Source organism: Oryctolagus cuniculus, chromosome 3, assembly GCF_964237555.1.
Source record: "Oryctolagus cuniculus chromosome 3, mOryCun1.1, whole genome shotgun sequence".
Lineage (NCBI taxonomy): Eukaryota > Metazoa > Chordata > Mammalia > Lagomorpha > Leporidae > Oryctolagus > Oryctolagus cuniculus.
Window position 1 is genome coordinate 71,638,583 of NC_091434.1, and position 12,979 is coordinate 71,651,561.

General features: G+C 38.6%; 1 protein-coding gene across 1 annotated transcript in view; it reads left to right on the plus strand.

Moving 5' to 3' along the window:
- Nucleotides 1-11,685: 11,685 nt before the first annotated feature.
- The window catches only part of LRP2 (LDL receptor related protein 2), a 302,615-nt gene continuing 301,321 nt past the window's right edge, over nucleotides 11,686-12,979 (plus strand). Inside the window, exon 1 of the mRNA XM_051849416.2 lies at nucleotides 11,686-11,752. Coding sequence (XP_051705376.2) covers nucleotides 11,698-11,752 — 55 coding nt within the window. The 5' untranslated portion in view covers nucleotides 11,686-11,697. The remainder of the gene's footprint in view (nucleotides 11,753-12,979) is intronic.

Below are 12,979 nucleotides of genomic sequence, written 5' to 3' on the forward strand. Positions count from 1 at the left end.
TTCTTTAAGGTTTTGTAGTTTTCATCGTAGAGATCTTTAACGTCCTTGGTTAAGTTTATTCCAAGGTATCTGATTGTTTTTGTAGCTATTGTGAATGGGATTGATCTTAGCAGCTCTTTCTCAGTCATGGCATTGCTTGTGTATACAAAGGCTGTTGATTTTTGTGCATTGATTTTATATCCTGCCACTTTGCCAAACTCCTCTATGAGTTCCAATAGTCTCTTAGTAGAGTTCTTTGGATCCTCTAAGTACAGAATCATATCGTCTGCAAAGAGGGATAGTTTGACTTCTTCCTTCTTGATTTGTATTCCTTTGATTTCTTTTTCTTGTCTGATGGCTCTGGCTAAAACTTCCAGAACTATGTTAAATAGCAGTGGTGAGAGTGGGCATCCCTGCCTGGTGCCAGATTTCAGTGGAAATGCTTCCAACTTTTCCCCATTCAATAGGATGCTGGCTGTGGGTTTTTTATAAATTGCTTTGATTATATTGAGGAATGTTCCTTCTATACCCAATTTGCTTAGAGTTTTCATCATGAAAGGGTGTTGAATTTTATCAAATGCTTTCTCTGCATCAATTGAGATAATCATATGGTTTTTCTTCTGCAGTCTGTTAATGTGGTGAATCACATTGATTGATTTGCGTATGTTGAACCATCCCTGCATACCAGGGATGAATCCCACTTGGTCTGGGTGGATGATTTTCCTGATGTGTTGTTGTATTCTATTGGCCAGAATTTTATTGAGGATTTTTGCGTCTATGTTCATCAGGGATATTGGTCTGTAATTTTCTTTCAGTGCTGCATCTTTCTCTGGCTTAGGGATTAAGGTGATGCTGGCTTCATAGAAAGAATTTGGGAGGATTCCCTCTTTTTCGATTGTTCTGAATAGTTTGAGAAGAAATGGGATTAGTTCTTCTTTAAATGTCTGGTCGAATTCAGCAGTGAATCCATCTGGTCCTGGGCTTTTCTTTGTTGGGAGGGCCTTTATTACTGTTTCAATTTCTGTTTCAGTTATGGGTCTATTTAGGTTTTCGATGTCTTCATGGTTCAATTTTGGTAGATTGCATGTGTCCAGGAATCTATCCATTTCTGATAGGTTTTCCTGTTTGCTGGCATACAGGTCCTTGTAGTAATTTCTGATGATTCTTTTTATTTCTGTGGTGTCTGTTGTTACGTTTCCTTTTTCATCTCTGATTTTATTGATTTGGGTCTTTTCTCTTCTTTTTTTAGTTAGTTGGGCCAATGGGGTGTCAATTTTGTTTATTTTTTCAAAAAACCAGCTTCTCGCTTGGCTGATTTTTTGTAATGTTTTTCTTGATTCAATCCTGTTAATTTCTTCTCTGGTTTTAATGATTTCTCTTCTCCTACTAGATTTGGGTTTGGTTTGCTGCAGTTTTTCTAGGTCCTTGAGGTGCGCTGAAAGCTCATTTATTTGGTACCTTTCCAATTTCTTGGTATAGGCACCTATTGCTATAAATTTGCCTCTCAATACTGCTTTTGCTGTATCCCATAAGTTTTGATATGTTGTGTTGTTGTCTTCATTTACTTCCAGAAAGTTTTTGATTTCTCTTTTGATTTCTTGAATGACCCAGTGTTCATTCAGGAGCATGTTGTTCAGTCTCCATGTGTTTGCATACTTTCTGGGGTTTCCTGAGTTGCTAATTTCCAACTTCATCCCGCTGTGGTCTGAGAAGCTGCATGGTATGATTCTAATTCTTTTAAATTTGCTGAGACTTGCTTTATGGCCTAGTATGTGGTCAATCCTAGAGAAGGTTCCATGCGCTGCTGAGAAGAATGTGAAGTCTGTAGATGTAGGGTTGAAAGTTCTGTAGATATCTGTTAGATCCATTTGGGCAATAGTGTCAATTAAATCTGCTGTTTCCTTGTTGATCTTCTGTCCGGATGATCTGTCTATTTCTGAGAGTGGAGTATTGAAGTCCCCCAGTACTATTGTATTGGAATCTAAATCTCCCTTTAAGTCCCTTAACATATCTTTTAAATAGACCGGTGCCCTGTAATTAGGTGCATATACATTTATAATAGTTACATCTTCCTGTTGAATTGAACCCTTAATCATTATATAGTGTCCCTCTTTGTCTCTCTTAACAGTTTTTGTATTAAAGTTTATTTTGTCTGATATTAATATGGCTACACCTGCTTTTTTTTGGTTTCTGTTGGCATGGAATATCTTTTTCCAACCTTTCACTTTCAGTCTGCATGCCTCTTTGTTAGAGAGATGTGTTTCTTGTAGGCAACAAATAGTTGGGTTGTGTTCTGTGAGCCAGTCAGCTAAACGGTGTCTTTTAACTGAAGAATTCAGACCATTAATGTTCAATGTGACTATTGATACGTAGTGACTTTGCCCTGCCATTTTCCCGGAAATATTTTCTAGTATATGCTTTGAGCTTCCCATGCTCTTTTACTGGTAGGTGTTATTCCTTTCCCTTCTTTCATATTGATGGCCGTGTTTCTGTGTTTCTGAGTGTAGCACATCTTTAAGTATCTTTTGCAGGGCAACTGCCCTGTAGTATGTCCTGAAATCTGGTATTGTGATGCCTCCAGCTTTGTTTTTGTTGTACAAGATTGCTTTAGCTATTCGAGGTCTCTTGTGCCTCCATATGAATTTCAGCACCATTTTTTCCAGATCTGAGAAGAAGGTCTTTGGTATCTTGATTGGTATTGCATTGAATCTATAAATTGCTTTTGGGAGAATGGACATTTTGATGATATTGATTCTTCCAATCCATGAGCATGGAAGATTTTTCCATTTTTTGGTATCCTCTTCTATTTCTTTCTTTAAGGTTTTGTAATTTTCATTGTAGAGATCTTTAACGTCCTTGGTTAAGTTTATTCCAAGGTATTTGATTGTTTTTGTAGCTATTGTGAATGGGATTGATCTTAGAAGTTCTTCCTCAGCCACGGCATTGCTTGTGTATACAAAGGCTGTTGATTTTTGTGCATTGATTTTATACCCTGCTACTTTGCCAAAATCTTCTATGAGTTCCAATAGTCTCTTAGTAGAGTTCTTTGGGTCCCCTAAATAAAGAATCATATCATCTGCAAAGAGGGATAGTTTGAGTTCTTCCTTCCCAATTTGTATCCCTTTAATTTCTTTTTCTTGCCTAATAGCTCTGGCTAGAACTTCCAGAACTATATTGAATAGCAGTGGTGAGAGTGGGCATCCCTGTCGGGTACCAGATCTCAGTGGAAATGCTTCCAACTTTTCCCCATTCAATAGGATGTTGGCTGTGGGTTTTTCATAGATTGCTTTGATTGTATTGAGGAATGTTCCTTCCAAACCCAGTTTGCTTAGAGTTTTCATCATGAACGGGTGTTGTATTTTATCAAATGCTTTCTCGGCGTCTATTGAGATAATCATATGGTTTTTCTTCTGCAGTCTGTTAATGTGGTGTATCACATTGATTGTCTTGCGCACATTAAACCATCCCTGCATACCAGGGATAAATCCCACTTGGTCTGGGTGGATGATCTTTCTGATGTGTTGTTGCATTCTATTGGCGAGAATTTTATTGAGGATTTTTGCATCTATGTTCATCATGATATTGGTCTGTAATTCTCTTTCAGTGCTGCATCTTTTTCTGGCTTAGGAATTAAGGTGATGCTGGCTTCTTGGAATAATTTGGGAGGATTCCCTCTTCTTCGATTGTTCTGAATAGTTTGAGAAGAATTGGAGTTAGTTCTTCTTTAAATGTCTGGTCGAATTCAGCAGTGAATCCATCTGGTCCTGGGCTTTTCTTTGTTGGGAGGGCCTTTATTACTGTTTCAATTTCTGTCTCAGTTATGGGTCTGTTTAGGTTTTCGATGTCTTCCTGGTTCAATTTAGGTAGGTTGCATGTGTCCAGGAATCTACCCATTTCTGATAGGTTTCCCTGTTTGCTGGCATACAAGTCCTTGTAGTAATTTCTGATGATTCTTTTTATTTCTGTGGTGTCTGTTGTTACGTTTCCTTTTTCATCTCTGATTTTATTGATTTGGGTCTTTTCTCTTCTTTTTTTAGTTAGTTGGGCCAATGGGGTGTCAATTTTGTTTATTTTTTCAAAAAACCAGCTCCTCGTTTGGCTGATTTTTTGTAATGTTTTTTTTTGGATTCAATCCTGTTGATTTCTTCTCTGATTTTAATTATTTCTCTTCTCCTACTAGATTTGGGTCTGGTTTGCTGTAGGTTTTCTAGATCCTTGAGGTGAATTGAAAGCTCATCTATTTGGTGCCTTTCCAATTTCTTGATGTAGGCACCTATTGATATAAACTTTCCTCTTTTTTTTTTTTATTTTTTTATTTTTTTTTTATTTTTTTTTTATCTTTTATTTAATGAATATAAATTTCCAAAGTACGACTCATGTGTTACAATGGCTTCCCCCCCCGTACCGTCCCTCCCACCCACAACCCCCCCCTTCCCACTCCCTCTTCCCCTCCATTCACGTCAAGATTCATTTTCGATTATTTTCCTCTTAACACTGCTTTTGCTGCGTCCCATAAGTTTTGGTATGTTGTGCTGTTATCCTCATTTACTTCCAGAAAGTTTTTGATTTCTCTTTTGATTTCTTCTATGACCCATTGTTCATTCAGGAGCATGTTGTTCAATCTCCATGTGTTTGCGTATGCTCTAGGGATTCCTGAGTTGCTAATTTCCATCTTCATTCCTTTATGGTCTGAGAAGCTGCATGGTATGATTCTAATTCTTTTGAATTTGCTGAGACTTGCTTTATGGCCTAGTATGTGGTCAATCCTAGAGAAGGTTCCATGTACTGCTGAGAAGAATGTAAAATCTTTAGCTGTAGGATTGAAAGTTCTGTATATATCTGTTAGATCCATTTGGGCTATAGTGTCGTTTAAATCTACTGTATCCTTGTTGATCTTCTGTCCTATTGATCTGTCTATTTCTGAGAGTGGAGTATTGAAGTCCCCCAGTACTATTGTATTGGGGTCTAAGTCTCCCTTTAAGTCCGTTAATAAATCTTTTAGATAAACTGGTGCCCTGTAGTTAGGTGCATATACATTGATAATTGTTATATCTTCTTGTTGTATTGATCCCTTAATCATTATATAGTGTCCCTCTTTGTCTCTCTTAACAGTTTTTGTGGTAAAGTTTATGTTGTCCGATATTAAGATGGCTACGCCCGCTCTTTTTTCTTTTCTGTTGGCATGGTATATCTTTTTCCAACCTTTCACTTTCAGTCTGTATGGATCTTTGTTGGAAAGATGTATTTCTTGTAAGCAGCAAATAGATGGGTTTTGTTCCTTAACCCAATCAGCCAATCGGTGTCTTTTAACTGGACAGTTCAGGCCATTCACGTTCAATGTGACTAATGATAAGTGGTATCTTTGCCCTGCCATTTGCCAAAGATAAGTTCTAATATATGCTTTGAATTCCCTGTGATCTTTTGCTGTGAGGTTTCCTTCCTTGGTTTCCTTCCTTTACCTTCTTTCATATTGATGACCGTGTTTCTGTGTTTCTGTGTGTAACACATCTTTAAGCATCTTTTGCAGGGCTGGACGAGTGGCAACAAATTCTTTCAATTTCTGTTTGCTATGAAAAGTCTTTATTTCACCTTCATTCACAAATGATAGCTTTGCAGGATATAATATTCTGGGCTGGCAGTTTTTCTCTCTTAGTACCTGGGCTATATCTCGCCATTCCCTCCTAGCTTGTAGAGTTTCTGATGAGAAGTCAGCTGTGAGTCTGATTGGAGATCCTCTGAGAGTAATCTGACGTTTCTCTCTTGCACATTTTAGGATCTTTTCTTTATGTTTCACTGTGGAGAGTTTAATTACAACGTGTCGTGGTGAGGATTTCTTTTGGTCGTGTTTATTAGGGGGTCTGTGAGCTTCCTGTACTAGGATTTCTCTGTCCTTCTCCAAACCTGGGAAATTTTCTGCTAATATCTCACTAAAAAAGCCTTCTAATCCTTTCTCCCTCTCCATGCCTTCGGGAACTCCTAGAACCCGAATGTTGGGTTTTTTAATAGTATCCTGAAGATTCCCGACAATATGTTTTAGATTTCTAATTTCCTCTTCTTTTCTTTGGTCTGACTGTATCCTTTCCTGTTCTCTGTCTTCTAAGTCCAATATTCTCTCTTCTGCTTCACCCATTCTCTTTGTAAGGCTCTCTATTGTGTTTTTCATTTGATCTATTGAATTCTTCACTTCAGTCACTATCACAGTTTCCTGTTGTACTAGTTGTTTCGTTTCATTTTGATTCCTCCTTAATATTTCATTTTCACGAGAGAGATTTTCTATCTTGTCCATTAAGGATTTCTGTAGTTCAAGATTTTGTTTTTGAGAACTTCTTAATGTTCTTATCAATTTTTTGAGATCTGCTTCTTGCATTTCTTCTATGTCATCATCTTCATAATCTTGAATTGGGGTGTCTTTTTCATTTGAGGGTGTCATGGTGACTTCCTTGTTTTTATTACCTTGGTTTTTGCGTTTGTTATTTGGCATATTGGAGATATTTGGTTTCTTCACTGTGGTGCTTTTTCTTGTTATACTATGACTCTAGATTAAGTGGACTATCTGTTTTTGATGGAGCCTTAGGGCTTGAGATGGGTGTGGCCTGAGAGCTCTGTTTGGTGTGCCAAAGGTGACACTCCCAGGTTAGGCGTGGTAAATCTCTCTCTCTCTCTTTCTTTTTTTTTTGATTCAAAAGGGAAGTAATTCCGCACAGCTGAACGAAGTTGGAGGTAGTTAGCAGGCAAATGATATACCCACAGGAGCCAGAGATTGGAAGCTCTTTCCCAAGGACCACACAGGGAATCTGTTCGGCCCTCAGAGTGGGCTCAAATTCTCCTTCAGTCTCCCACTGGGTTGTCAAAGTTACGGAATTGTAGCGTCTCTGGAGAGTGCTCACGTGAATTCCGTGAGTTCTCTCCCCCACCGTCTCTTTTTTTCACAGTCTCAGTTCAGTAGCACCACAAATTTACTAGGTCCTAATCTCCTGTTAATTCGCCCTGCCCAGAGTCAGGTTTTTCTGCTAGGCTCAGGGCCGGTGCAGACCTGAGGTCGCTCTGCTTATGACGTATGTCCAAGATGGTGCCTGCTCTTTGTCTTGCTCGCCCTTGAGAGGTGAGCGGAGAGAGAGAAACCCGTGTCTGTACCAGTCACCTTTTTTTTTTTCTCTCTCTCTCTCTCTTCCAGTTAGCCTGGTGAACTCCCCCCCCATCCCCGGGGGTCGTTCCCTCTAGTCTCCTCTCTCCGCTTGCCTGCCCGTGTCTCGGGCTATTGAGGTTCGGCTCACCTCGCGTTCCAGCGCTGGTGTGTTGAGTCTGCCGCTGGTGTCCCGAACTGTGGGCTCCCACGCTCTCCACGCAGGTCCGCTGTGAATCACGCGTTCCGGAAGAGTTTCTTCTGCTGTTTCCTCCCCTACTCTTCCTTGAACCTGCAGTATCTCCACTTTTATTAAACTATCTCTCCCCGGACTATCAGTGTGCTCCCTTCCTATTCCTCCATCTTGCCCATCTCCCTGATACTAGTTTCTTATGTATGTTCCCAGACATATCCCATGTGCACATATGTCTTTGACAGCAACAACTATGGTAATATAAACATCATTTTAAACTGTTGTCTTCACTTATGTGTCTTGGATATGATTATTTATCAGTACATATAGATCTCATTTTTTACTGCTGTATATTATTTTATTATATTCCTGAACCATAATTTATTTAACTTATTTTTTATTATAAGACTTTAGAATTCCTTTTCCAAACATCTTTGAACATATGCCTTTGTATTTAAGTGAGAGTATAACTGTAGAATAAAATTTTAGGTGTGACATTGTTAGGTGAAAAGCTATGTTAATTTAGATTTTGAGATATTTTGCTAAGTTTCTTGCAAAGAGACTGCCAGCTTATAGCACCCTACTAAGGGCCATGGATCACACTTAACTCTTGTCATGATGTGTTATCTGATTTTTGGAACTTTTTGATCTGAGAAGTAAGAAATAGTATGCCATCAATATTTTAAAAAATATTTATTTATTTTATTTGAAAGAGTTACAGAGAGGCAGAGGTAGAGAGAGAGAGAGAGAGAGAGAGAGCTTCCATCTGCTGGTTCACTCCCTAAATGGCCACAATGGCTGGAGCTGGGCCGATATGAAGCCAGCAGCCAGGAGCTTCCTCCGGGTCTTCCACACAGTTGCAGGGGCCCAAGGACTTGGGCCATCTTCTACTGCTATCCCAGGCCATAGCTGAAAGCTGGATCAGAAGTGGAGCAGCTGCCCATATGGGATGCAGGCACTGCAGGTGATGGCTTTACCCACTATGCCACAGCGCCAGCTCCTGCCATCAATATTTTTATATTTATTTATTTCTGAGTGAGGTAGAATATCCTTTAACATATTAAGGATAATTTGTTTCCCTTTTTTCCCAGTACCCACCAGATATTTACTGGTCATGTACAACATACCAAGCATTATTTTATGCATTGTAGAACGGAATCAAATAATTGCAGTCTGGGCATTTATAGAATTTACTGTCTAGTGAGGAGGACAGACTTGAAAAAAGTACAGAAATATGATTTGATGACTGCTATGATAAGGTTGGGGGTTGTAAGCATTTGTAACCTGGGCCTGTCCCAGTCCAGAAGAGCAAGGAGGGTTTCCTGGAGAAGTAGACTGAGACCTGAAGGAGGACTGGAGTTGGTCACAAAAGGGGAACGAATAGCAGCAGGGAGAATGGAGGCTCTGTCCTGGCAGCTGTGGGGCCTTGTCGGAGCCCTGAGCTACAGAGGGGCTCTGGGCCCTCGCTGGACCTGAGTGAAAGTCAGTAGTAAAGGATAGAGATGAAGTATGCCTGAAAGCCGCCTCCCAAAATAAGGCTGCTTCTTGGGGTCTGTTGCTCACGAGAGAAGCGGAGGCTTTAAAGCAGACTTTTGGTTTTCTATCTGATACATTTAAATTCTGTGCAAAGCACTAACCTTGCGGCATCATTCTATGCCTAATCTTTCAGAGTCATAATAAATGCTTTTAATGAATTCAGTGTTCTGCAGGGAAGAAAGTACTTGGAAGGTATTCAAATTTACTTTCTCACTTTAGAATTGGTATTTAATAAAGTGAATAGCTGGGTGCTTTCAATTCAAAGCTCATCTTTGTATATTTTTTTCACTGCAGGAAAGCAAATTCTTGTATCTTAAAATAGTAAATAAATGACATTCATGTAAAGAATTAAGCCATAGATATATTCTGAGCTTCCTGATAACTTCTATTGGGAAAACCAAGCTGTGTACCACTAAAAATCTCAGGGATCCACTTTAACATTTTAGGGCTTGATCTTTACATATTAAGCCCAAATATATAAGGAATGAATTACAGAGTGCTAGAGATTCAGGCCCTTCCACAAATAATAAATTGATTGTAGAGACCAAGATGTCCAAGGACCCCAGACAAATAGTCTTCCGTTTTTTTTGTTGTTGTTGTTGTTGTTTTGTATTTATTTAGTTGAGAGGCAGAGTTACAGACAGAGATAGTGAGAAAATAGAGGTCTTTCATTCACTGGTTCCCTCCCCAAATGGCTGCAGCTGCCAGAGCTGGGCGGATCTGAAGCCAGGAGCCAGAAGCTTCTTCCAGGTCTCCCATGTGAGTGCAGGGGCCCACGTACTTGGGCCATTTTCTGCTGCTTTCCCAGGTCATTAGCAAGGAGCTGGATCAGAAGTGGAGCAGCCGAGATTCAAACCAGCACCTGTATGGGATGCCAGTGTCACAGGTAGAGCTTAGACTGCAGCACCAGTTCCTGTAGTCTTCCTTTGTAGACAGAAAACATCTCTTTACATGCTACTTTATGACTCTTGAACTTTTGAAAGGTTTTGAGGAAAGCTTCAAGGAGCTGCATAAGAATGTGAGAGCCAAGAATAGCAACATCATTTTCCCTGGCAACACAATATGGTGAGTTGGAGAACCATTGTGATGCAGAGCTAGAACATGTGGCCCAGGTGAATGTGCACAAAATTGTGCTTGAAGCCAAATGAGTAAAAAATGGTAGACTTACCGAAAACCCCCCCCCCCTTTTTTTTTCAAGACTTTTTCTCTCATTATTTTCCATGACTGCAATCAAATTTGCAGAGTTTTAGCCTTGTTATTTATTTTTTTCAACTCTAAAGGAATTTACATTTGGGTCTGATCCTACAAGATCCTTTGAAATTGAAATACTTTTGCTATTTTATAAAAGAAAACCAAACAGGCTTCATTAAAAAAATCACAGTTATTAAGTATTACACTTGAAAATTTGATGTCAAAGCTGGTTGAATCTAATTCCTTAGTTTTTCTGATGGGGACGTAGAAGCATAGGGTGATACAGATCAACAGTGGGAGCAGGACCTGGTGCCGCTCTCCTGTTCTCGCAGGTGCTGAGGACTGACTACACTTCCTTCCCACTCAGATCCACCTCAACCAAGAGGTGCAGAGGGAACAAAAAAAGGAAAGTGAGTCTGAATCAGTCATTTGCATTATTGGATCTACTGAAATGTTTGTTAGCCCAATAACTGAAATCAGTGACCAAATTTTGTTTTGGAGATGTAAGTTAATTTTACTATCCAGTTTGTTAATTTATCAAATATCAAGAGACAAATCAACTGAGATCATTTGAAATATTTAACAGAATGACTAGTCCTTACATTTCTGATTTCCTTGATTACACCAAAAATCATTTTCCTTCACCTGATCTGAATGTTGTTCAATAATTGTAAAATTATTTTTTACAGTAAAATTTATTTTTGCAGAAGTTTTCTGAAAAGATTTTTTTTTTTCATTTGCCATCAGCCTTTTAAAATGTTGAGAACTTGATAGTAAAATTTCATGTCTGAATTGTGGGGAAATCAGACCTGGAAGGCATTTTTATTAATTACAAATCAGCAAATAACTTGGGGAAAGAATATTGAGGGGAGTCATGTGATCTCTAGACTTCATCAAGTCGCTCTGTGCACATATTATCTTGTTTTAATGATATTTGACACTAGCTGAGGGTTTCTAAAAGGATCCAAATTGCCCCCCGCCCTCCCCCCCCCAATTTGAGCCGTGGAGTACCTAGCCCTTGTGCTGTGAAATCTACATGGTTATGATGAAGTCTACTAGCTTTTGAAGCTTCATTGTTTTGTTTCTGGGGGGATTTCAATAATTATTTTGATAACCACATAGGGAACCTTTATTTTAGTGACCTTGGAAAATTACTTTCTGTGTTTCTGTTCATTTATTTTTAGCAAAGTAATCATTCACATAATTAAAAATAATCACATATTACCTTGTTCCTTTGCAACTCTTAGTATTGCTCCCTAAAAGCACTTACTGCCTACTAATTTAATTATTTATTTGAGTATGCATCTCTGTTTTTCTCAGTGTGGGGCTTATACTGCTTTATCTTGACTTAGCCATCTTGGATATAATATATGATTTATATTTCCTGTTTTTGTGGTCAATATGGGTTTAGCATTCTCACTACGCAGCTACACCTACCTTTCCACTCACAAAGAAAATAGAATGTTAGAATATTTTTCAGATGAGAATTATAGAAAACTCTGACTGCACTGGCTTAACGAGGAATTCTGTTATCTCCATTTAACCTAGATGTGAAGAGACTGCCTATGGAGGCAGGACGACTCAGTGGCATCGGGACCGAGGTACTCTTGATCTTTGCACTGCTGTCTTTGGATGTTGACTTTGTCTTCATGTTGGCTACCCTCATGATTGTTAGATGATGAGGCAACTGTCACTGTCTTTTCTACATAAGACAGCATCTAAGACAGCACGTAAGACAGATTCTTTGCATTTTTGTTTAAGAAGCTCCTCAATAGATGTGAGTTATATGTCTTTTCCCAGAACAATCACAAGGAAAGAGAATAAGATTGTCATGATTGTACTAGAAAGATGTATGCTTTGGGGTAGAATTGGGACCAGCCTCCCTTAAAGCACATTATTAGGCAGAATGGTAGATACAGGAAAAAAATCCATGTGAGGAAGGAATTGGAGGGAGGGAAGGAATATTAGGTAAACAGCAACATTCCATCATTATAATATATCGTAATTTTTGGTTCAATTGATAGTCATGTATAATATTATCATACTACCTAATATTTATAGACATAAATACAGATATTTCACTCCTGGTTCAAATATTGCATTATGATTTAATCTCACATTTACAAGCTCTTGTGCTTGTTTTTCCTGGAGTTGATGACTACAATGTTTATTTTATTTCACTTGCATACCTTTCATTATTTACTGTGATTTTTTGCTCCATGAGATTTAACAAATTCCTCTCAATAGCTTGCAGATGCGGAGCATGTCAGGTAATCTGTTAACTTCATTCTTATTCCTGGGACCCTTCCTTCTGGAGCTCTCTGAGACTCACTCTGGACTGGTGTGAACCAGCAGATGATGTATTCTCTCTCTTTCTCTCTGTCTATCTCTTTGTTTCCCCCTCTCTGTATCTAAGTCTGCATTTCAAATAAATAAAATAAATATTTTTTAAAAAAGGAAAAAATGCTTTTAGTCTACTCTAAAACTTGGCCAGGTATAAAAATTTTAGAGAAACAAGAGAAGGTGTGACCAAACATAATTCAAGAACAAGAAAGAACTCTTGGAGATTTAAAATCTTAGAAATTTAAAATCTAGAATCTAAAAATTCTAGATTCAAATTCAATGTTAAAATTGCCATCTTTCAAAAATTTCAAGACTCCTGATCTTTTGTCTTCTTTCTCTAGGGTCAGTATTGAGAAGATCAAGGTCATTCTCAGTTCTGTTCATTTGTATGTGATCTTTTATTCTCTTTCAAAAGACTTGTAGGATTTTCACCTTATCTCCAATAGTCAGTAATTGTGTGAAGCTTCCTTGGATTAGGATCTTTGAATGAATTATGCTGGTCAGTTGGCGAGTCCTCCTAGTCCGCAGGATTGTATCCTTCAGCTGTGCTAGTGTTTTTGTATTGTCACTTTTTTTCTCTTTCATTCCATCTTGTTTTGCGCTTCCTGGCACTC